Raw genomic sequence first — 27,281 nt, forward strand, 5'->3', positions numbered from 1 at the left:
TTTTTTTTCTTCCTATGAATGCATTTCAATGTAATTTTAATGGATTAGTGCAAACTTGATAGCAGTTGCATAACAAAAATTTTATGGCTGGTAAAAATCAGACTTTACAGCTGCTAAGCACGTTTTATAGCAGCATTATGATGGGTTTGCATCTGCAAATCATTGTGCACATATCCTTACATCACCCCTATACTGTTAATATTATATTTTAAAACTACTGGTGCACGACACTAAGATTTTCAAGTCTTTCTCTTGTTTGCCTCGGTCTATACAATTGAGTATCAATAAATAACAATTTGACACTGATTTAATATAAAACCGGTTGTGATTAAACCAACTAAAGCCACTCTTCACTTGCGATTATTTGTATTACCTTTCTTTTACAAAATCTTTTTTTTCATTTTGCTAATTTCCATAGTCTCACAATGTGCAAAGTGAATTGTGGGATTACAGTCCTCGCCAAGATCTAACCTCTGATTAAACTCTTAAACACATCTCCCAAAATACAACACTGGCAGAGTGATTATGCCTTAAGGTAGGTCACGTGTATATGACTAAATCTGTGATATTTTCTAGTTTCGTAACATGTTTTATGTCAGTTATAGGGCACCATTGGCACTATTATTTTTATTAGTGAAAGAAATACAAACAGTTTTAGAGATTTTTTTTTCTTTTTTATTTAAGGTTAAATACCATGAGATAGAATTGTAAGAATGGAGCTTTTTTCAGTCAACAATTGCCTCACAAGGTTTATAATCTGTGGCAGGAAAGAAAAAGAAAATAAAAGAAACAAAAAATAATAATCTGCGTTATTATCAGTAGGGACAGGAAAAGGGTGAGAGATTTACAAGGAAGAACATTTTCCCTGGCACACCTCTTGACATTCCCAAAGAAAGTGGGATTCAGAATTGGACTAACATCGAATTTCAAGAGGCAACAGGTTGCAAAATTTGTCTTTAAAAGGATTAAAATAACATTTACAAGACACAACATTCCACTCAACTCTTATTAAAACCACAGAGCGAGAAAGAGAACAATTCTTTATTTACGAATTTTCATCAAGGGCTCTATGTGCCTTGAAACACCTGCTATTGATGTTTTGACAACATACAATTTTTTTAATTTTTCCCCCCAAAGAACTGAAAAAAGGAAAATCTTGTTTTCTTTTTTGTGTGTGTACTAACCGTGTGATATTGTTAAAGGCAAGGCCTGTTTATTATGATGCTGTACACAAACATGGTCACTGTGGACCATACTACCAATGTTATGGCAGGTCAACAGTAAAACATTTCCAGGCCTAAATGAGCACATTTGCATGCTTTTTCTCTACAAGATGAATTTCCCTAGGAAGAATCCGATGAAAATGGCTGCGAGTACAACAAGGAGAGAAGGAAGAGAGCTGGAACTGTTGTCTCTACCCATCAAGCCTCCTGTGTTTGTTAGCATGTTGTCTGACCTAGGTACCTTCCTCATCCTCAAACCTTCATCCTGAAAAAAAATTCACAAAAAACAAAACAAAAAAAGTTACCCCACAGAATACCACTATCATTACATTCGATTACACAAATTAAAAATAAACACTGAACTACTGAATCTTTCTCAGTTACAAGCTATTTCATTGAATCGCTGGAAACATTACCAATAAACAAATGTGTTGTACATCAGTAAATAATTAGGGCCTTATTCATAAAACTTTAAAAGAACTGTTTGAAATAAATTACTATTGTTAAGCCAATTTTTTTTTCAGCTGTAACCCTGGTGGTTTATTAGTTTATTCACATTTTACACTCTTTAATCTGTTTAAGAGAATGTTTATAGCCACTCTTAAAAACACAGTAAAAAAAATTAATACAAAATTCTTACTTTAACCCATTACAGGGTGGGTTAAGATCATTCTTACTGAACACCCCAGATGCATTGTGTACAAACAAGGGGCTGTATGTACAAAAGCTTCCTGTTTGGAAACACCTTTTCATGGCACTGTGTGTTTCATTTAGTGAAAAAAAAAAAACACCCCAAAAAAAAGTGGCAGGAATCTGGGATCCACTGCCGTGTTGGATTTTTTGCTCAGGAACCCAAATTGAATGAAGTTGAGATTCAGATTACACATGAAATTAGAATGTATACCAAATAATAAAGTGAACTTTTAACTTTCACAAACCCAGAGATGCCAATACTTGAATGAACAAAACAGAACCTGCCAAGCACAATTTTGTCAGGATGGTAAAATAGGGTCTGTGAAACTTGATGCCAGTATCCAGTCAAACAGAGTTAAATATATATTTGGTTTCAAGTGAAATCTAAAAGTGAGATAAAAAAAAGAACTATGTACACTTTCAATTGTTCTTGTTAATTTCTATTTTTGTGGCACCTTCCTTTCCCTCCTTTTTTTTGAGCTATAATAATAATAATAATAATAATAATAATAATAATAATAATAATAATAATAATCATCATCATTAACAACCCTAAAACTGACAAAATACTTTCATTGTGGGCACACACAAGGCAAGAGCTCAAACTTGAGCTAATCATCCACTAGTCTGGTCTTATATACTATGTATTTAATATTGTAAATGTTTATTTTAAAAGCACAAAGTTGACATTTTCTACTTCATTTATGTACCATGGAAAAAAAATAAAATAAATAGTGCTAATAAAAAAAAAAAATTAAATTTAAAAGGGGTCCATGTACAACTTAAAAAAAAAATTATAATCTTAACGTTCTGTTCATAAAGTTTAAAATGACCTCTTGATTTTGAACTCTGTCTTCTATGGGAATCAAATGTCTGGCAACTTCTTGTTTTTCAAAAGATGCCTGGGGTGTATTTTATAATTCGCTGGATCACCATGTTTGCATCCATCAACATCAGCTCACAAAGAAAATGCAGACGACAGGCTGTAGTTACCGACGTGTTTTCTGCAGAGAATACGGCTTTCCAATCCTTTTGATCCATAGGGGTTCAAATAAGTGGTATGGAGGTATGCATGCGGACCAATAAAAAAAAAAAAAATGAGGGCTTAGTTACTGTTGTATAAGACACAAGTGTACCGTCAGTATATTTAACAGGAAAGCATTTCTAATGCAGGCAGAGACTTTGCTCAAGTTTTGAAGGTGAGCTATGCTTGCCTAATTTATGGATTATTCCAGGAGTGGGGGGGTCTACAGGCTTTGTAAACAATGTCCGCCCCCATCGATCGTTTGCTGCACATATGAAACAGAAAATAAATATATATGTATCTTAGTTTTTCACCAGTACCTTCCGTTCATTTTATTATTTGACATTTCTTGCAATGTGAACTGTAGAACTGCACCACAACTGTTTAATTCACAGTACTGTGCTTGTTTCTGGACCAATGAAATAGCAACTTGCCAAGACAGCCAACTGCAAGCACCAATGGGGTATGTAATGTAAAAACAACCACCTAAATGAAACCATGCCTTATGTTTTAAGTTTTTTGTTTTTTGTTTTATGTAAAAAATAAATAAATACATAAACAAATACATTTTAAAAAATTACAAACCTCACCAACTGTCACAAATGTGTTAATAGCTTCAAAAAAAAAAAAAGAACGATTAAAAGAAAGAAAAACCCACAAATCAGGAACATTTCTTCCCCTCTGGGATCTGTATTGATCATATAAATAGTAAAAGCGGAACCACCAATCAGAGGAAATTTAATCTCTGATTAAATAGATAGGACCAGCACCTAACAACCTAAGATTTGAAAACTCAAGGCGACACGTTACAAACTTGGAAACTTGAACTTCTGAATACAAAATTTGTCACACGTTAACGTAATAGATGCTAATAAAACAAGCTAGTGCACATTTAACCTCAACATTGCTGTGTAGTATTCCATCGCAACTTCTTACCACAGCCGCAACCCGAAACATAACACATGAACAGCACTACGGTTTCAGCCACAAACCTCATGATAAGAACAACCTTTATACATACAGCCCCTTGTCTTCACTGATCATAAGGAACCAAAAGTTATACACAGTTGATTTGACACAACCAATAATCGTGTACCTTAAGTTGCCGGTTTTCATCTGAGAGTTTCATTACATCAGACTGGAGTCTCTTGCACTCTTCCATGAGTTTCCTCATCTCAGTGTCGTCCAGTGACATGCTAGTGGGTTTTGGCAGGGAAGAACCGTCTTGCTTAGATGCATTAAGGACTGGAGTAGCTTTGCTTGATTCAATGTCATTCTGCAAATATTAGAAGGGAACTGTTACACCAACACTGATGTCAAAATGGATCAAATAAACCAACCAATAAATCAATTAATCACATATTTGAATAGTTGTTTTTTGTGTTTGAAAAAAGTATTTTTGAGTTGACATATTAGCTGCTTTACAGGACATGACAGTGCACCAAAAGATGTTATACATATCAAGGAAGCTACACAGGAATTTATAATCATAAGGGAACAGATGTCCTGGTTGTTGAGCAGTAGACCAATAAGTGTTTTAACCTACTTTATCACCAGCTTTAAAGTGTGGTTTACATTTTTGCATATCGTAAATGCCATCACAATATATGTACTACTGGTACACACTTCCACAATGCTTAAACAATGCCTTTAGCGTATAAAAGCAAATAAATGGTATGATCCAGTTCTTCTGCAAATTAAAGGAAGTAGTTTCAAAATTACACTCTTATGTGCATATTAAGATAGACAACCGTACTGACAAAAATGCTATTATTTTAAAATGGGTAGGAATTCAGCCAATTAATTTTGGTTTTGCAGTTCAGAAGTGAAAAGCACGTGATAAACAAATTCATATTTCAGGATCTGCTTCACTTTAACCTGTTTACGAAATGTGCAAGACCTTGAAGTTTTTTATAACATTTCAATTGTATATTACATCTCAAAGCTACAGGGTTCAACAAACAGGTAATATTTCAGCAGCAACATTAAAAAACAATTTGCAGGGGGTCCCCAAGTGGCTTGTCCAGTTAAAGTGGTGCCGCTGGGAGCGCAGGATGAGTCACACAGCTTGGATGGCGCCGGTTAACCTCCACGCTCTGCAAAGTGGCTGAAATTTGCTGGGGTCTCCGAAGGGGGCGTCACATTGGCTCTGACGCACCAGGGGTGGGGGATTGGAAACCAGCAGGGACCATTTCTCCTCATTGTGCAACAGCGAACCCTACTGGCTAGACACCAAGCACATTCAGAGTGGATGAAAAGCAGGGTCGGTCTCTGTTCTTCGAGATCGGTAGCCTGCCCAACTCTGGTCTGGACTGCTCGGTGTCAAGGCGATTCTGGCTTTAGGCTTGTGAGATCGGAGGACGCTCACATGCCCTCAGAATGTCTGTGCTGTGTGGGGACCTGCTGCTGTGAGGAGATAAACCATAACTGGACATTTCAAATTGGGGGGAAAAATAAGTAATAATAATTGGTCACTTACTTTATATAACAAAAAAAAAAGTCTGCTAAAAAAAGCTTTAAATTCATCGATGAACAATGAGGAATGGATGGAAGTATTGTAAGAGAAATAGAATTGATAGCATTTCTCAAAGTAATACTGACTAAGTTCTATAACCAAACCCAGGATACTTAAGAGTTGAATATTGTACACATCTAATCTCACCTACAGCGCTACATTAAAAGCACTACAACAAAGCTTATGTCTAGAAAAGCTTGACTCTCCCAACAACAAACCTGCATTTTTTTCCCCTCTGATCTCACTGCTAGGGGCTGACAAATCCCTGCAGATCAGTCTTGCTGCTAACAGTCAAAGGGGTCTGAAGGTGTCTGGTGCTGAAGGGGGTATGATGCTCAGGAGCACCCCTGGTTTTGGGGCGCCCCGTGGCGACAAGCAAGCTTCACTGTCTGAACTGAACATACAAGCTTTTGTGGAAGATTGCAGGGTCACTAAAATACTGGCTATTGGTCTCTGTTCTCCAACTTTACTTTTCTATTTAGGAGAAAGAAACACCATGCACAAGAAAGATGTAAGCAAGCAAGCTGCATGAGTTACACTTAACACTGCTTTTTCTATAGATTTTAAAATGGGGCAGGGGCAGGTAGGGTGTATTATACTTTATGTGAAGGTGTACTGTATTTGAATTGGTATTCATAAATAGTACCAGATTAGATATGTACAGAGACAAAGTATTTTGTTGTGCTAATATTACATTCCCTCTTCTGTGTTAAGATGTTACTGTATGTTTTGTTTTATTTCCTTCTGTAAATTAGACATTAATGAAAACCCTGTTTTACAGTTTAACTTTGTGGGCATCTAGTTCTTCTGTAATCTCCAATAGACATTACTGACATATCCCCTCAAGCCAAGCGCTGTATTGGACACTATAGTCCTGTATATGATATAGGAAACACATTTATTTTTCAGTATTAAGATAATGAACTATTTAATTAGTATTCTGGAGTTCTCTGTAAAGTCAGTATTGAATGCATAAAGCAGACTATAGTTGAAAGTCAGAATTCATTTTTATTTGGTCTATTCCATAATACAAGTTGCCACTATTCCAACTAAAATTCATTAAAATTACTTTCAGTGATGTTTTACCCTTAAAACTGAGGAATCAGTTAAATAAATATTTCATAATTTGTTAGTCTGTAGTCTAAACTACAACTGATTACAAAAATGTGTTATACAAACCATATTTTATACAAATGACAAATCACCTAATCCTCTACGCTTATTCTGAACAGTAACCAGAGTGATTCATCACTTAGCACAGATGTTTTCCAAGAGCAATTTGTTGATCTGAGCAATTTGTGTTATGCTATTGTACTATGCTGGCAATTCTTCCACAATTGAATGTCAACAAATGTTTTAATAAGATAAAGATAGGCGAGTGAAAAAGGCTGATCGTATTATAGTCAGTTCCTGGTGACCACTATTATCAAAATGTACTTTAGATTTTGTAAGAATATTAAAATAGTACTATTTGGGAACAGAACAGATGTCTCTTTCACCAAGGAGAAAGACAAGCAAAAAGTTAACATAAGACTTTTTCAAACACACTAATCTACGTAAGTAGGCTACAGTCTATCCTTACTAATGCTGTAGTTGGCAGCCACAGTTAGACTGTTTTTGTGCTCAGCCTTATAATGAACCAGCAGGTGCTAGTGGAATGGCACAATAGGTTGAGCTGCACAGTCCAGTTATTTAATAATATTCCATGATCAATGACTCAGGCTCATAGTTTCTCTTGACTGGCTAAAGGAAAAATGTTCCTTGAAAATGTTTCTCAAAGTAGAACCCTGGGCTACTCTGGGAAGCATGCTTCCCAGTTTCTGGAAACACAGAAACACCCAGCATACACAAGGAAACATTTTGTCTGAAACATGCTGGGCTTTAGAAAAGCAGTGTTCATCACAAATCCAAGCAGCTGTTTCTTCACTTTTGTTTTTTTGTTTTTTTTTAATAGTTAGTTAGCCCAATCAACAATGACCCTAATCTGAAAGTCAGCGCCAGATTTCAGCGGCCAGCACAATCCAAACTATTGAACATCCATCTCATGCAGCACTAATAAAATGGGCCAATGGAAGTCAACACCATACTACCTGAAACCCATTTCCACGGTATAAAGGACCACTGTATAAAACGAGGCAGCAAGAAAGTAAGCTACACTTCTTTTGCAGAGCCTAAGGATTTTACTTACCACTTTATCATTTTCAGAAGGCAGTTCAAATATGCATCTTAATTTGGAATCCATGAGATCATCAGGTTTTGCGTCTTTCCACTGTAGAGAATTAAGATTTGCAAGTTATTCTACCACACAATTACACAACCAAAAGTGCCAAAGGTTTAACCGATATTTAAAAAAACGACACTCCTGACAACAGTTGCTAGCAGCAGCAGCAGCTTGATACCAAAAACATCTACTGGTAAACACCCCTCATAAGAAAGTTTAAAAATAATGCCTGTACACATGTAGTTTGGATGTTGGAAAACTACTTGCATCCTTACATTTTTAATAATGAAAAGCAAATTACTTTCTACGCACTTGTTTACAAATACAGGCCCACAATTCTATGCTGCAGAGTTACTGCATAGCCAGAATTCACAAACTTAAAAGGCTGGCATGTCAATTATTTTTATGACAGAAATTAGAGTTGAAATAAGTATATTATTAGCAGTGTTTCAATACATGCTAGTTCTGTAAAAGAAAAGAAAATGCTCTAAAAATCAATACATTAAAATTAACACTTTCAGGTTTTGTCTCTTATTCAGTATTTTGTTTCCGTTTACAGACCTTTACAACTTTAACAAGATGGTGATCCAATTAGTAAAGCAACAAAGGCTTTCTTTTTCAAAACAGCTATCTTCACATTATTACTGAATGAAATGCAGTACCTGCTACCAGGGGAAGAGTACATTTAATGTAGCTGAATTTAGTTCTACTTTTGTTTTGTTTTTTCATGCAATGCTGCCCTCTGCTGTACCAAAAGGCCTAAATTGCACTGCCAAACAAGATTGGAAAATTGTCTGTCTTTACTGAATGAGGCAATTAACCAACCCATATTTCATATACCAAATCTACATCCTACTTAAAACACAATATGTGGAAATTAAAAAGGATATACAAGATCTGAAAATTATGAAATACTAGTTTTCCCACAAAGTTGGTATCCACATTTTTACCTAAGTAATACAGATGTGGTTTTTGATACATTTTTATGAACATTTAAATGCTATGCAGCTGTCAGCGTTGAAACCATATCTACATACATACACACACACACACGCTTCATATTACATTACGATGTATACTGACAGCCCTTGTTAGTATTTTCTAAGCAAATAAATAAGCAAATAACATTTTAACAACACAAAGACTTGACAACAAAAACAATTTTTTGAACTGTTAATTTATGGGCATTGGTTGATTAACCGTTAGATTCATCTATGCACATTTTTAATAAAGGTAACGATCTAATAATGGCTGTCCTGCATAGTAATACTAAAAAAATATAAGCCCGAGGGAATTATTATTATTATTTTTTTTTTTTTTTTTAAAGCATTTGTATTATTTTTTAGCTTAGTATGTCTCTGTGTTTCTGCTGCACTATTGATATGTACCTGTGCTGGCCCTGTGGGCACAAAGTGAATAAACTAAACAAAACCTTTTTTTTTTTGTTTGTTTTTACATTATATTCTATTCAAAGAACAAAATCAATAATAATAACAACAATATCCCCTTTTGTTGACAAATTACACAGATCAAGGCCATTTAATTTTTTTTAACAAATGATTTGCACAAAAGTGTACTGGTAAATTAAAGCCTATACATAATTTATTTACACTTACGCATTCTGTGGATTAATATTGGAAAAAACAAAACTAAAAAAATAAAAACTTAGTTATATATTCACAGGGATGCAAGGGCTAAATAAATGTCAGTCGCCATCTCAAGCTTTCTGGATGTTTGCTTTTTATTGCCTCAGTAGCTCCATCCACAGTAATTTCTGAATGTTTTCACTTTAAATGGTGAAGCACTGAACTTGTGTTTTTGTGGTACGGCAATTTTGTTTGGCAAAATTATTTACATACCACAGTTCTCTCATCCAGTTCCTCAAAATACTTCCAAACATGGCGCTGCCTCGTTCCTTTGTTAAGAGATGCCGTTTTATTAAATATATAACAAAAGTCAGAAAAAATGCTTGTAATGAACTTTCTTACCCTGTGGACTGGATGCCATACCACGCCTACTACAGCATGAACACAGAGTGCACTAATGAAGCGCCAGACCGATGGGAATAAAACCTGCCTTGTTAATCTGTGTTGCACCAATTAGAAAAAACTACTTGGAGGCTATTGCCAAATCCCTTCCTTTTTATAATAATCCGTCCTTACTGTGGCACCACAGCAGTCATATACACGACAGACTGACTTTATATAGCGATACATTACTAAAATTAATACATTAAAAACAGACTGGTTATATGTCCAGCATATTATTCAACGTTTAACCACTTCTTTAGAGTTTATATGTTTAAACATTTAAAATTCCCATCCCTATCAAGTAACCAGCTTGATATTCTAATAAAACGACAAATAGTTTCTCGATTTTAACTTGCCATAAAAGACAACTTTTCTTCCAAGTCATAGAATGTAACAGTTCACTTACATGTACTGCATTTTCATAAGCTTTATTGGCAGTGGCCATTTCTTGCAAAAGGGCAATAACCCTTAACTCAGTTAGTCTGTTTTTATATAGTAGTCAGCACTCCAGATAAGCTGCATACTGGAGTTTTATGCATAGAAAACATCACATACGATTTAATTGTACTGCATAAATACGCACAGCAATTTTGCTGCACAGCTGGAGTTCACATGGTATCAAGCAGCTTCTGGGTTAACAGCATCTCGACAGTCAATTGTGAATATACTGCATGCGGTAGCTAGAGAATAGATCACAGAAATACCAGCACAGCTAACTGAATCCTGTCTGGGATTTGTCAGAAACACATGACGAATAAGGTTTTCAATTAAAAAATAAAAAAACATGCAGTTAAATCCAGTCACTTGCAATGTGTGTTTGTGACTGGTGAATAAGCAACTGGATTCCACTGTCTTAGTCCCTCTGAACCTAACCTATCTGTCAACTGAATTGCTGGAAGGTTAATTTTTATAATACAATATTCTGTGTTTGGAGAGAACCAGGATGCTTTATATTGCTATAGTCAGGCGATCAATAAGGAATACAATATTATCAATTCTTTATTTGCATTAGTGCAGGATCAGTTTTTAAAAACTAGAACAGCCAATTAGTACTAGTGAGAGTAGACTCAGAAAGCAGCAATTTCCCAGACTATAATACTATTAACATCATTCCTTTCAGATAGAACAGAAGGAAAGCCCTGTGTCTACATGTTGAATGACTGTAAATGAAGCTGTTGTTCACAGTAACATTACAGTTAAAATGTAAAGCCGTAGTTAATGCATCCCCCATAAGTTTGTATTAAAATATGTACAGTATGTATTGAAAGTACTCCTGACTTCAAGGTAATGTTGCATTTTCAATATTGGAGAATACATTCCTCAAATGATCCAAAACCTTAATTGGAGCGCTGGTAAGTGTTTAATTGAAGCCCTCAATTATACAGTGCATAGCACCAGTAACGTACAGTGCAAGTGGTTAAAAGCAATTTAATTTAACTTCATAACATGGTGCCTTCCCTGTGAAGAAATCAAAAGGGTGTTCTTTTCCAAAGTTTAATTCCTTAAATAAAATAAACTTAATAAATAAATATACTGAAATGAAATTCTTTCACTGAATGTGAAATCAACTAACTAATCATTGCTATTTTAATTTAGAATGTAACAAATTATAGCTGAAAGGTTTCTTTTTTTTTTTTTTTTACTCACCACTGCCTCCATGTCTGTAACGTGAGATGGAGCAAAGATTGTCTGTACCATAAATTTGTGTTTACTTTTTTCATTCGGATCGTAGTCAAAAGGTTGCAACATTACTGCAAAAGAAAAAAATAGTACTCATTTGCAACATTAAAACAGGCTGTAACGTTTAGAAAATTAAACATGTTCTGGAACTTAATGTTACTGTAATGTTAGCAAACAGAAAAATGGCTGCATTCAACTTCCACAAATGTGGTGCATGTATTACCTTACTTTAGGACATAAAATGCACAGTAGAGAGGAAAGATTAGCATGGCTACATGTACCCAAGTCGGGTGGTGCGGGGGGGGGGGGGGGGGGGGGCACATGAACTACAGCTTCTGTTGGGACTAACATGCGTTTTCCATAAATAAGCAGGCTTATGAGAACTGCTTCTGAGGTAACTATTCAATTATAAAACAAATTTAAAAGTACAATATAGTTCTCTCTCTATATATCTATATATAGACACAAACTGGGGTTAGGGGGATTGTTCCTTACCTGATACAGTTATGTAAGACCCCGGTTCAATCATCCCACTGTTTGGCCGTACACAGTACCTGCGTGGCGCCGTGGTCTTCACTTTGAAACATACTTTTCTGTCTGAGGGGTTTTTCAGCTTTAGGTTTGTAGTGACAACATCTGTGAAGGGACCTGTGAAGTAATCAGAAATGGGTCAGTGATGCAGCAAGAGAAAAAATTAAAATCAGTGCGTCCCAATAAGCAGATTGCTGTGCTCCAACACCCAGCTCGCCTAAAACTAGCCTAGGGGGTCATCTGGATTTCATGTTATGATGCAGCATGCATCCCTCAGATGCGTTATACAAGAGTGCAGTTTACTCTACATAAAATCCAGAAATTGAGGTTATTGAAAAACATCAAAGTTTGCATTAATAAAAAAATAAAGAGGTCTGACAAAGTCCGACATTACAATTTTCCCTTTCCAGTTCGATGTTGTACCCTGTCTGACTTCATCAAAAAGACATAAAGCACAGGTTTCTAATAATTTTTTCTCCGGAAAAAGTCGAGTAAACCTTTCAATGGCCGAATGAGACAGACAGGAGCTGAATGAAATCGAAAAAAAGGGGATATCTCAGGGCCCCATGCATTAGAGATAACACATACATAACAAAGGAGGTGGCTGCTTCTGCATCCAGCACTCAAAGAATATCACGGACATTTGCAGAGCTTTTTGAGATGTTACAGTAATAAAATAATGACTTGGATCGCATTATTGAGGTGTTTTGTGATAAAACAAGTGATTAAGAGAGGATTTATCAGTATGCACGTCTATAAAGAAGTATGTGAAAAATACAGCGAACACAGGGTGGGGCTTGGCTGGAGATGCTGTACTGATGTTGCTTAGCACTGCAATGCCCTTTAAACCGGTTTTACTGAGGGGGGAGAATATTTTAAACAGTGCGTGTAAAATAAACAGCACATGTGAAAATAAATTGGACCTGACATGCCTGACAGGCGCTGAAATGGACCACTAAGGGTTAAGAGTTAGAAAGACCAAGAGAGATAGAAATGAGCATTGCCACAGGGGCTAAGACCAATTCGAAAAAGTTTTTCTAATATTATAGCAGTAAGAGAACATTAATTCAAAAGAGGAGGTAAAATGTCTAAGAGATACAAAAGGCAAAATCATAGACGAAGAGAAAAAAATAGCAAATATACTAATGATTACTTTTCACAACATCATGCAAAAGTTTGACACATGGATTGCACTGAAAGACTGGAGAATTGCAAACGTAATACCGATAAACAAAAAGAGAGACAAAACCAAACCAGGTAACTACAGACCAATAAGCCTGACTTCTATTATATGCAAACTTATGGAAACTATAATAAGAGCCAAAATGGAAAAAACAAACAACTATATGGTAACAGTATCCTGGGAGACAGTCAGCATGGTTTTAGGAAAGGGAGATCATGTCTAACTAACCTGTTTTATATTTTTGAGGATGCAACATTGACAATGGATAATTGCAAAGCACATGACAGGGTTTATTTAGATTTCCAGAAAGCTTTTGACAAAGTCCCGCAGAAAAGACAAATTTTCAAACTGAACAGATTAGGGACTCAAGGAAATGCATGCACATGGATCAGGGGATGGTTAACAGAAACAGAAAGTACTGATTAGAGGAGAAACCTTAAAATGGAGCGAGGTAACCAGTGGAGTACCACGGGATCAGTATTAGGTCCTCTGCTAATCTACATTAATGACTTAGACTCTGGTATAGTAAGCAAAATTGTTAAATTTGCAGAGGACACAAAAATAGGAGTGGCAAACATCATTGCAGCAGCACAGGTCATTCAAAGTGATCTAGACAGCATTCAGAACTGGGCAGACACATGGCAAAGGACATTTAATACAGAAAATTGCAAGATACTGCACGCAAGCAATACAAATATGCGTTATAAATACCACATGGGAGATACTGAAATTGAAAAAGGAATTTATGAAAAAGACCTAGGAGTCGACTGGGAAATGTCTTCATCTAGAGAATGTGGGGAAGCTATAAAAAAAAAAAGCCCAACAAAATGCTTGGACATATATGAAAAAAGTGTTGAATTTAAATGCAAGGGAAGTAATGTTAAAACTTTACAATGCATTTGTAAGACCGCATCTAGAATATTGTGTCCAGTTCTGGTCACCTTGTTACAAAAAGAATATTACTGCTCTAGAAAGAGTGCAAGAAGAGCGACCAGAATTACTCCTGGTTTACAAGGCATGTCATATGCAGACAGGCTAAAATACCTGAATCTATTCAGTCTTGGAAAAAAAAAAAAAAAAAAAAAAAAAAAACTACACTACACAGCGATCTGATTCAAACATTCAAAATTCTAAAAGGCATTGACAATGTCGACCCAAGGGACTTTTTCAACCTGAAAAAATAAACAAGGACCAGGGGTCAAAAATGGAGATTACATAAAGGGGCTTTTTTTTTACAGAGAATTGTGGGAGTCTGGAACGAACTCCCTAGTAATGTTGTTGAAGCTGACACTCTGGGATCCTTCAAGAAGCTGCTCGATGAGATTCTGGGATCAATAAGCTACTAACGACCAAACAAGCAATTTGGACCCAATGGCCTCCTCTCGTTTGTAAACTTTATGTTCTTACCACTTTTTTTTTTTTTTTTTTTTTTTTGTAGCCTTGCTCGAGGTGCTTGGTCATCCTCCTCACTTGGGCTGCTGGAGATATTTAATATCTTTGCGCCTTTGGCCGTCTTTCCTTTTTTTTGGTTTCAAAATGCCATCTGTTCGCTATCGCAGACGCACAGGTGATCTTAAAGGGAATGCTGAATCCTTATTGGTTGTAACCTTACTCCCCCACTGTGCTTTGATTGGCTGGGTGCATGATTCGCTATTTGATGCAAGTTAGACCCAACTTCTAAATCCAGTTTTTGTGTGCTATCGCGGCAGTTCACTAGTGCCGTCATTTTTGTCGGGGCGGAAACTAAACTTTTACCTTAAATATACAACGCGACAAATAATTTCACTGACTATATCTGGTTGAGCTTTTTTATATTCTACATTATTTAGTTTTTATTACTGTTTTTTACTATGGTAAATGACAGTGTTGATTTAGGCACTGTACGATTTGACTGGGGAAAGACAACGTAGGTTTATTAGAGTTCACAAAAAAAAACTCCACACTTCCTTTTTAGCTTAATTATTGAGCTTCTTGCTTCATTTAAATTGTTTTCATTCTGTTAAGTTTTCAGAGCATTTTGTTAATGCACATCTATTTTTTTAATGCAACTGTTCATTTTAACTTTTTTTTTTTTTTACACAACAGTACTCGCACCTGTTTGGTCACCATCATAACTGTTGCATGAAAGCAAAGTGTAATAATCCAGCACCTCTGCACTTAAGCATCTGTATATCAGCTCAAGTTTAGTTGATATCCCAGCTCGCCTTTCTTCTTAAAGGCGTACAGCCTCTACGCATGAAGGCACAATATCTCTCAAGCACCTGGTTACATATTTTTACGATAACACAACAGGAATACTTATTTGTTTTGGTGCGTATGTATAGCAATTATGTACTATGCATCACCTTACAGTACAATAATACAACAACAAATTGACTGAATGATAATATCCGAAATAAAGTTAATATGTTTTTAATAAAGTAGCCAGAGCAAATCTAGTATCTAGCAGTGGATTGCGCCGATGGCTGGCTTATTTTGAAAACCCTGCATTGAATGTCATTATTTTTGCTTTGAAAATAAAATTTTTGCAGTCATTTTTGAGGTTTTAGTCCCTCGAAGTGCTTAACACAGAAAACCCGACCCTTCAGCTCTCTGACTGGTTAAATGTTGTGTCACAGCTGTCATGTGGTTCCAAGATTTTTTTTAATTTTTTTTTTCACCCAGCAACACACAAGTGATCTAGTCTGCTAGAAGTGCAATCAATCCTTACTGTTAAAGGCACAGTAGCATCTGCAAGACGAGTGGATTGGGTTTTTTCAGCCGGGCAGCTAAAAAGGCCTGTGGAGAACCCTGGGCTGCGCACATATGTGCTAAATAGCGCCCGAAGAGTTCAATTTTCAAGTGAGGTGATAGAATGAAGGAAAGCAAGTATTACTAGCCTTGGGAGATTGCCAAATTGTACAAACATGAGAACTATCAAAAGTAAAGCCATCAATTCAAACAGTTGCTCAATAACTAGTTAAGGGAACAGGAACAACATTACACAACATGCTAGGGGTTTCAGGTTTGCAGTACATGCACTAAAATGCCAGAAAGCCACACCCCCACAAAAAATGTGAACAGCAGCCTCACAATAGGGTTTCATTCATTTATTTTAACTATTGTGCTTCCAAATTGTAGTCCTCATTTGTGAAACAATTGTACACTCTACTGTAAAGCCAAGAACAATGCCAGCACTATGAAGTAAAAGGCAGATGCACTAAAACCAACCTTTCATTGATTTATTAGTATGCACTACTATGAAGAGATATGTGATAAATGCAGCAAACAAGGAGTGGGGTAGGGCTGGAGATGCAGTAACGAGTGTCCTGTTGCTATGCAGTGCCTTTTAAACCTGTTTTACTGTGAATAAAATTACTTTGAAACAACGCATGTAAAATAAACAGCTTGTGTGAAAATAAACTGGACTTGACGCACTTGACAGGTGCTGAATAAACGGACTGCAAAAGGGTTAAACTACAATGTATTTCAAAACTAGCATTTCCAAGACTAATTGGTTTAAAAAAAAAAAAAGAAAATCTATAAAAAGAAATTCAACTAGCACATGGTAGTCCGATCCTTTTGCACTCTTTAAATGTCATACATTATTCACATATTAGTTAAAAACAGTCCCTCATTAGTGACAAGAAAGCATTGTAGTATTTGCAAAAACTGAAACTGTTAATGTAAGCAATAGACCTAACAAGCAATAAGACTAATGTTAACGCACAATTATCATTTATTTGAACAATTTGTTTTGTATGCATCCTTCCACATAAGCACTCCAAAATTAACTAATAATATAGCCCTCCATTATAACAACGTTGCCTATGAGCACTTCTATAAAATGAGTGTAGAAAAATGTTTTTAAAACAAATTTTTGCCATTATGTTACTGGTTTTATTTTTTTCCTACTGGCCTGCAAGTATACCAGATATTTTTTAAATCGCTCAGTGGTTGGATCTTGTCCGCTTCATGGACAAAGATAAAACGCAGAGAGTTCATTGGACACTTTGGGGCACTCTTATGTTTAATGATCATATTTTGATTACCCTTTTAGGTGATACATACATCTACTAACTATAAGCAAATTAAACTGGTTCTAGCTGGTTCTCACAAGCTTTAACAGGCTGATTGCTAATCAGGGGTGGGACTGGCTTCCATTAAAGTCTCTGCTGTGCACCTGCGCAGTGCTGCGCCACTCTGTGGATACATTTTTTGTCACAGAAAAAGACTGTTGTACTACAAATCTATTTTGGAAGTGTTTTCTAATCACAGATAAGTAACTAACTGGCGAATAAGTTATGTTTTATCATGTTGCCTCCTAAATCTGCTTTTTAAGACTAGAACAGCCAAGATTTCTGACTACATACAACCGCCGCACCCACAAAATGTGTGGCTCCATTTTAAATCTGCTTCGACATGAAAATGAAAAACAAACAATTGGATACAACTTCATATTTTTATTTCTGAACATCATACTTAACGTTCAGAGCAGAACACTATTTACATTGAAAATTAAATTTTTTTCTTATTTTTTCAAAAAAAGCACATAACCATGAAAACCTGTAAAAATAAACTTTACGCAATTAACTTGCGTAAACAGGTGTAGAAAGCTGTATGCACAAAAAAATAGCATAAAACAAAAATAACATAACTTATGCAACTTATTACAGCTTTCTAAGCACAATCTAAGCAGAAAACACGCTGGCTTTCGTGTCTCTTATGAAAATGTCTCTGCCGTAGCTCCAGGGCTAGCTGCACAATGAAGTCCCCTCTGAGTGATTGTGTTGCCAGTGCACTCCTTGTATAAAACCAAAGTGTTGATGGCTGCCAGGTCCAAAGCAATATAAAAAAACAGCCACAGGCCACCTGCGAGTACCACCTTTGACAGAATACAACCGTGCCATGTGATCCAGTATATCCACACCGTACCTCGTTGCATTGTAAAATGCAACAGTTTCGTTTAGCATCAGTCCTAATCGTCACTGATTTGTGAAGACAGCTTAGAATAAGCACATTTTTAAAAAACATTTTTACAACTGTAAGTAGCGCAGCTATATCACACTGTATTATGATTCAATGTGTATATTTTGTGACAACTGCTAATAAAATAATAATAAATGATGTGTACAATGACTTTCACTAATGTTTCAGCACTTGACAGGAGTATATAATATGTTCTTTTACAATGACTTTGATTTTATTACAAAGGCCAGACTAAATGGTTAGCTACATTGTATTGAAGAAGCAAGTGCTTATAACATATTAATTTTTACGTGTTTGCAGCTGAAACACCGTATGGGTATTTAATTCAAATATTTAGTAACAAGGACATGCACATACACAGAAAGATTTCAATTTGAATTGCAAAAGCCATTAAAAAAGCAGCTATGGTGGTGTTAGTGTTAATTAAGTAACTGTAAAAGGAGGACAGATAAATTTGAACTTGGATTATTTGGAGGTTGACATCCAGTATATAACACCTAAAATTTCAAACAGAGGGCAGAGGGCACTGTTGACCGTGGGCTGCCTATCAACGATGATAGACAGCACCACGGAAATACCACAGCTGGTACACGAACCGCAAATGCACTCGCAGGTGCTCAAAGAAATAATAATGAAAAAACAGAAGGCGAAAAGAACAAGGGAAAATAAAACAGTAATAAAACTACAAATAAAAGGTGCTGCACTCGGCAGCGTTATCCCGGTCGCCGCTACCCGCACGACCCGGATCACCGTCCTACTCTCTCGGCTATCTAGCCTGCTCTTTCACAATACGCCGGGGTCTGCCCAAGGGTTCCCCGCGCTCTCTCTCTCTGTCTCGCTGATTCCCGGTCCCGAATCAAAGCGTCCGCACCCTTAGCGCGTCTAAGTGGGCAGACCTGAGGAAACAACAGAGCGTTATTTTATAGGACCAACAATCACCCAAGTCCCGCCTCCCAGCCATTCAGAGAGGGGGAAAGTCCACACACACACTTTCCCACCTCCCCGTGTCATTGCCATGACTCACAGGCGGCTGTTGGGCGACTGCCGCCCTCTTCCTGCAGCCCGTGAACACGCCAGCAGAGTCAGCACAGATCTCTCCCTGTTACACTGATATTAAAAAGTCTGCCTCAGATTTAAAAGTTTGCAGTCTTTGATAGTAGCGGTGGGATTTTTAAGCTTTACTGTTTGAAGTGTGTCTCGACTGTCCTTTGCTTTATTGCGGTAGTTCCAACATACAAATAAAAACTGTGCTAAACATAACTGGCCAGTCGGTCCAAAAGCTTACAGAACAAATTTCAAGTGATAAAATTCTTCCACCTATGGGTAGATTGGGGAATGGGTCTATCGTAATTGCAACTTTTTCTCCCTTTGAAAGTTTTGTATGAACAGCTGCAACACGGTTTTCTTTAAGTTTTTCCAGCCTTGCTGTTATTGTTTTATAGGTCATCACAGTATTGGGATAATCTTACATCGATTTCAAAACTCACGACTCACACGCACTGTCCTCATCGGGGATAACGTGATCATGCCCAATGTTCAGCCAAATCTATAGCTAATGTTGTTATGGATGTTTGCTTTTTATTGTCATCAGTAGCTCCATCCATAGTAATTGTGAATGTTTTCAATTCAAACTGTGAAGCATTGAACTTTTTGTGGTACAGCAATTTTGTTTGGCATAATTATTTACATACCACGGTTTTATCGTCATCAAATTTTGCATGCAAGTGACATTTAATGTGCGATTTATAGTATTCACACATTGTCAAACAGTTTCTGTCAAGAGGAAAAAAACAAACAAACAAACAGTGTGTGAACGCCACCTGGCGAACCTTTTAGAAGGTTTAGAACTACCTTTAAATTCCTGGCTAGCAAACAAACCTGCAAACACAGCCCTAGTGGTTTATTAATGAAACGTAGTAACATTCAGGCAGTATGTAACTGTAACATCATGTTAGCTTATGGATTTTCTAAACAAATGTATATGCAAAATGTATATTACCAGAAAACTGTAAAGCAGTATTTAATGCAGTGTTTAAAACACGTAGAATCAAGAGCATTATTATTTCCATTGTTGGAAGTCGGGGTAAGAGCAGAACTAATTATAGCTAGCGCCAGGGATGAACACGGGCTTTTCATGTTTGGATATTCGTTCATTTTTCAAAAAGTAATAAAAGCCATTATATTGCTCTGAACGCAGGCAGTGACAGCACAGTAGCAGGGGCAGGGGAGTGTGGCCATGGACCTTGTGTGTGTGCCTTTATTTTTCAACAAGACCTTATAATATGCAACACGTTAAAATAGAAAAGTATCCCAGGAGTAAAGAATAAGTCGTGTAGGACTCACTTTAACCCAGTGAATTGATTACAAAACAAAGGATGCCAAACAGCTGTTCAAGTTAAAACGTTGTTTGTTTATTCCCAAAATAAATAATACATAAAGTTCACAATGCCCTTTTTTTTTAAATTCCTTGCCATTGCTGTTTCTTCACAGTAAACAGTAAACACTTTTAATAAAGTACAGTAAACATGAGGTTTGTGCCTTTTTGTACTGAACAAGCAAACAAAAATTTAATTTTAAACACTTCAAGTAAAACAAAAACATGGAAATTATGTAAAGTGAAGAGGAAAAAATTCACTGTTTTGGTTCTCGTTTATTACATGCCACATAACAGAAAGTTGCAACAAAATATAATATATATAGCCTGTATAAAAATCTACACTACACAATATTTTCAGGAAGTTGGGCACTGTTTAAGCGAGGCATTTCAGCATGCCCTTATTCTGTCCCATGAGATTCTCACTCTAAAGCTGCACAGTGCATTTTTGTCCCAGATGTGGCTTTCAATAAAGATCACTATGCGTGCGCATAATCTGGTTTATTTACTTTCTGCTGTCCAAATAAATAGAGGATAAAGAGCGCTGTGTTGATTCTGTGTTTTTTTTTTTTTTATTATATGTGTGTCATATATAATTAAAAAAAAAAAAACACAGAATCTCACACATCATACAGAACTCTTTTAACCCTAACTATTGTGCAAATTCTGGTGAGATGGTAAATAAGTACAAGGTATTTTTGTCATTTGTAGCGAACACGGACATCCGATTATTATATCCGAATACATGTGAATAAATATTCGTTTGAATAGCTGGTTGTTTATTCCAGCACTAATTATAGTTCATAAAACAGCCAATCTCACGTTGAAACGGTTGCCTGTCTTGGGTGCCTAGATCCGCGAGTGTTTTGTGATTAACACTTGGGGTTCGAAAACCATGCTAGTGAGATAACGTAACTCAAAAAAGCACAGGGTACTACACAGTTCATGACTATTATGAGACTTCGTTCCTGTCTGATTATGGATTAAAAGTAACATAGAACTCTTTGGATGTAGGTCTCAACAGATACCACTAACTCAAGGAGGGGTAAATATTCTGATGGGTGATGATCTCCAGAATTCATAAGACGCATCAGGAACTGATGTTGGCTTCTCACTCTTCCCTCTGAAATGCCTAACATTTCATATCAACTTTTTTTGGCACTCCTCGTCTGAACGCACGCATTTGAGAATGCCTTTGACTGTACTGAAACACTTAAACAAATGATAAAGGTTCTGCTGTCTTTCTGCAACAAGCAATTCCATTTTGTCCACATGCAGGAAAGTAAGCTGAATGATACAACTCTCGAGTTGCTGCTCTGAAACACCTTTGCCATAACACATTTATGAATCCTTGGATGCTGTCCAATTTTTCGATATTTCAATATACTGTCTAATGAAGATTTTAATGTTAAAAGTTTCAAGTTCGCAGGGGTCCCCGAGTGGAGACATCTGGCAAGCAAGGTGACAATAACAAAGCCTGGTTATTTTCTCAATTCATAAAAGGGTTGCTTAAATAGCCCTGCACTGTTAAAATTAAAATCTTACTAGTATGACAATCTTTACTGTCATACTCAATCTAACCAATAACAAAAGCCATCAGGATACACAGGTTACCAAATTATCAACTGCTCACTGTCCACAGTGCAAGACAAGCAATTTACAAAAACTTGAACCTCAGCTTTTTTTGCAATTACTTAAAACACTAGACCTCACAGTACAGATAATCACCGAGATAACATTTTTATTTCCTAAACTGTTGAAGTGAAAATGTACTTTAAAAAGTAACTTATTGTTTCCAAGTCCTCTCTGCGACCAACAGCACTAGCTATAGGGGGAAGGAAACAGTTTAGTATGCAGTCTCTGTATTAGACTTAGAGAAGCAAAAATCCCTCTCTACTGCCTGGCACCAATCCTCCATATTGAATCGTGTGCTATAAAAGAGCTCATTCTCAAAGCAAAATGTACAATTGTTCAAGTTTGTGCAAGCATATTATTTGAAATCAAGAAATAAAATAACAACTTAAATTGAACATGGCAATTTCACCCCTGCAGCATTTAGCCATCAGTAACCACAACAGAAAAACACTTCTTGGCGCTCAAGATAAATATAAATAAATCAAATCTGAATACATCTGAGAGCAAGTAAACTGGTATATCGCAGCACAAAAAAAAAAAAAAAAAAAAAGCCAAGTAAGCATCTCTGCTACTGCTTCGCATAATTTCAAGAGAAGCCATGAAAAGCATGGTTTAGGCTACATTAGTGTCAGGTCTACAGAATTGTTGACACTGGTACAGAAAAGTGAAGTGGTTTAATACAATATCAGGGCTTGAAATTAACCTTTCCATGCACTAGCCACCATGGCTAGTGGATGGAAAAATCCAATGGCCACACAGACATCTTACCAATCAACATCGTTCCGGGGGGCAACGACAAAAGAAAATGTAAAACGAAGCAACAATTATGAGCCGTCTCAACAGGGTCTGAAACAATCTGCCTCACGAGAGAAGATACAGCTTCTGAGATATGTAGGGCATCTGCCCTCTCCACAGACTGCATGTGCACAAACTGCAGTCACCAGCCCTTTCTGGCAGAATCATACATACACTAGCTCCTCTTCTATGACTACGCTATCAGTTGAACCACCTGATATCACAGCTCGTTCTGTTCATCAACCCTATTATAAGAAAATTTAAATAAAAAATATATACATATATTTTCTATTGTCACACTTTTTGACTGAGGATCTGCTAAGCATTAACTTACTATGTTTTTTCAAGCTTACTTTTTTCAAGTTTACTTTATAACGTGGTTGCATTATAGTTTACTAGCAATCTTTTGAATCCCTTTTTCATAGTTTGAAGCAAGCAATTTATTATTAATATTATTATTATTATTATTATTATTATTATAGAAAATATTGGACGTGTTATGCTATACTTCAAAAACAAATCTTGTAGCACAGTAATAATAACAACAACAATGTGTTGGACCTGGGGCACTTCAAAATATACAAAGTGTTTAAAACAGAAGTCGCTGCATTAATTACAACTTCACTGGTTACACTTTCGGTGAGGTTAAAATACTCACAAGTTGATTGTATTTATTCAGCGTTCTTTTCATTTGATCTTTATAAACAGCTCTATCGACTGCATATACGTAGGGATAGACACTGAGCAGCTTCTCGACAAACAACCGCTCATCCAATTTGGCGTTGTAATAACTATAGTGATGAGGTCAAAGTTCAGTTGATTTGAACTGTCTGCAGTTTGAGCAGGGCGATTGCCGGTAGAAAGTATAAACTGAACAGCGACACAACAGCCTGTTATATCCTTGAATATCTTTAAAATAAATAAATAAAAAAGACAAAAGTATAATACGTTTCCTTTGCAAGCTATGAAATGGTTGGTTGTAAAGGTACGCATTTTATTATTTGTCTGAAACTGGGTAAATCTGTACAATAAAGGTAAATGTTAAATAATTTCCTAATAAATTATTTTATACGGTACTTTATACGCCACGTATCTTCAGGAGATGATAATGTTTGAAAACTATGTTATATACTATGTATTTATTTATTTATTTTTAAATTTACCACACAGAAACAAAACATCAACAACAATAAATATTTCAACAATGCAAGTTGTTCAAATTAATATATATGGAGACCACAGATGCATATTGAAAAGCAAATTTTAACTTTTTACATGTGTAATGTAAATTAACTATATACATTCAATAAATACAATATTTTCACTACAACCCAAAAACTAAATATTGTAGAGACCCCTACTATAATATAATTCATACTTCATTCAGTACAATAAATAAACTAATGAATACAATTACTAGTTTACCTAACAATTACACATTTGAGTCATTAATTGGCCTTAAAGTTTTTGTTTTCAACACAAAAAGTTCCACACACTAAAAAATTGGGATGTTATAATCTGGACAGTATGAGCTTGTCAGTAGCCTAATATTCATTCACAAGTCTGATAATTATTTTCTGCAGTTACCCCCCAAAAAATTACAACAGTGATTCAAATCCTTGATAAACTTTATTTTTTGTTATCAAATAGTATGAGTGCAAACTGCAGATTGGAAAGGTTCTAACAGAAAGTGTGGCCATAAAGAATAAGAATACTGTACCTAAAGGGGTATGTAAATAGATGAGTGTGAGCCATACAAATATAATACAAGAAAACCCTAGAGTTTGTTTATGTCTTCATTTGGTAGATCTGTAGAACAAATATGATTACATTTGCATACAATACAGTTTAGTTGTTTTTTTTTTGTTTTTGCTTTTTTAATTTCCTTCTCTCCTACCTCATTTCTTCCTCTCTCGCTAGCTAAACTGTCCTGAGGATCACAACTTTCGGGCTCACTATCTTGGTAGGCAGATAGAAGACCAACAGCCTGAGGTGTATTTTTTTGCCATTCTAAAAATAAAAAATAAACAAGGAGGAGTAATTCAAGACATTAATAGACAGCACTACCTGCCTCTTATTTTCAACGAAAATAATGTTCAGCATTTTACAAACTTTTTCTGAACTGTTTTTGCTGTTCTGGTGTAGCGTTTTTATTTGTAAAAAGTGATCACAGCGAGAAGGCAATACAGCCCACGACATCTTTGAGGGGGTTTGTTTCGAACTGTATGTTTCCCACGGCACTCAATCTGACAAGATGCCTGCTATGCCCTTCACATAGAAACACTGAAAAATTACTAAGTTATTTTCCTGATCGGTTATCCAGCAAAATATTTTCCACACATTCAAATAATAGTTGACGTTATTGTAAATAAATCTGAAAAAAAACATTAGTACGCATTAATTTTTAGCAAATAAGCATTTACAAGGTCTCGTTAACAGCGATTTACATCTAAAAAAGAATGACATAGAATAATATTTGTACTATCTTATTAACAGAAGTCGTTTATAAAAATCCTTTTAGATTTAATTAATATCAGAAACTAACCTCAATTCTTAAATAATGAGGAGAGAGATGCTGACGGACTGCATGGAAAACTAGTCCTATCACTTCACAGTACCACTGGCACAGAGCCGCTGGCATTCAAAGTGTTAAGTCAGTTGTGTACAAAAACGTACTCGCCACTGTGGCGTGTAAGTACCTGAAATTAACACGCATTTGGCAGGTGTTAATTTCGAACCCTATATATATATATATATATATAAATCTGACAATACTACAGTCTTCCAGGAGAATTTCAGCTGATCCTGCTGTGCAATTCAGTAACAAGCTAACATCTATGTAGTTTTACAAAGAAGAGGTTAAAAAAAAGAGGCAAGTTAATGGAGTTCAAATTACTGCAGTGCATTAAATATTGGCATGCATGATGCTTTACAGATAGAGAAATAAAACAAAACAAAACAAAGAACTGCTTGTAGCAGAATGTTTTTTCCATTCACCTAAACTTGCCCACCATGGCAGCCTGGTAGTTGATTTCACAGGGAGACGTCAATTTGTTCGAGTCATCCACTCACCCGAATATATCATGACAAAGTTAAGGCTGCATTAAATGAGCAATGAAAGCCTCTGTATCCTAGACGATAATTTTCTGGTATTGGCAGCATGTGTGTAACTTGCATCATAAACTGCTATTACACACAGAATTTGTGATCATTTACTGTAGCATTACATTGTTTCTCCACTGTTGGTCATTGTCCCTGGGACAAACTAATATATTACATCTCATAATGGCTGAGGAACTAGAAAGACAAGCAATTGAATCTAAAATAAAAGTTTGGATCTTTCTAACGTTCAAATGCTGTCAGTACCTAAAACACTGATTCTTAAATGCCGACAGAATTAAAAAAATATGGCTGAATGCACAGAAATCTTGGTATGTGTGGTCTATGAGTGCATGTCTTTAGTTTTGATAGGTCACAATTTTTTTTTATTATTAAATCAAAGGACAAGGTCAAAAGTAGAAAATTGCAATTTTAGAGCAGCACCCAAAACACCAAAATTAGATCTGTATTATCTAGAAACTGTGGGCTAAAAAACAGCAACACCCTTTTATTATAATTAGACCTTATGGTCTACAAAAAAAAATGACAATCAGTGTATAGCCAATAAACATACAAAAAAACTCTACTACTACAAAGAAAATACTCTTTCCAGTGCAGCTGGGCAATGTCCCCCGTTCCGGACTTGTATCTATCATTGATTTGTTCTGAATACTTTAAACCCGCCCTAACTACTGAGTGGCCGCAAATTCCTACATTTCTATTGGACTCTCTGCTTATGAGATATAAAACGAGACTACAATTAGGAATGGAGGCTTCTTCATGGGATTTAAAGATGTATTACAGTTAACATACAGAGGCTTTAAAACAGAATTGAAAACTTATACACAAAAACTCCACAAGAACGTGCCTGTGACCATAAGGATTTCGTTGTGGAAGACAGCAAAGGAAAGACAGTACAACTTAAGTGTGCAAGTGCTGTCGAGTTACTATACATATTGTGACAGAAAAAAGAAAAAAATGCCTAAGCAGTTTGTTAAGTAACCGGAAACAAAAATTTCATTCAAAAAGCAAAGCCCTGAAAAAAACGTCTTCGGGGTATCTTAAATAGCTAAAAAAAAAAAAAGAAAAAGCACCGAAAAATTAATGAAAAGACAAGCCCTAAGTAATGTATACATACTATAAATGTTAGACTGTACAATACCAACATACAGAAAGCATAGCATTGTAGCATCAGATTGGGTCATAATATCATTCTGAGTAATAGAAATTAAATATACAGGAGGGGGGGATCTTAAACCATTCTCTGTGTCTTCTTGGTTTCTGGTCACCGACTCCCCCACTGACAAAGA

At 36.0% G+C, this 27,281-nt stretch overlaps 1 protein-coding gene across 1 annotated transcript in view; it reads right to left on the reverse strand.

Moving 5' to 3' along the window:
• Positions 1 to 718: 718 nt before the first annotated feature.
• LOC121313525 (vesicle-associated membrane protein-associated protein A-like) overlaps positions 719 to 27,281 on the reverse strand; it is a 29,553-nt gene continuing 2,990 nt past the window's right edge. Inside the window, exons 2-6 of the mRNA XM_041246176.1 lie at positions 11,882 to 12,034; positions 11,354 to 11,457; positions 7,644 to 7,724; positions 4,037 to 4,216; positions 719 to 1,488 (exon numbers count right to left, since the gene is read on the reverse strand). Of these exons, the coding sequence (XP_041102110.1) occupies positions 1,327 to 1,488; positions 4,037 to 4,216; positions 7,644 to 7,724; positions 11,354 to 11,457; positions 11,882 to 12,034 (680 nt within the window). The 3' untranslated portion in view covers positions 719 to 1,326. The remainder of the gene's footprint in view (positions 1,489 to 4,036; positions 4,217 to 7,643; positions 7,725 to 11,353; positions 11,458 to 11,881; positions 12,035 to 27,281) is intronic.

This window comes from Polyodon spathula, chromosome 3 (genome assembly GCF_017654505.1).
Source record: "Polyodon spathula isolate WHYD16114869_AA chromosome 3, ASM1765450v1, whole genome shotgun sequence".
Lineage (NCBI taxonomy): Eukaryota > Metazoa > Chordata > Actinopteri > Acipenseriformes > Polyodontidae > Polyodon > Polyodon spathula.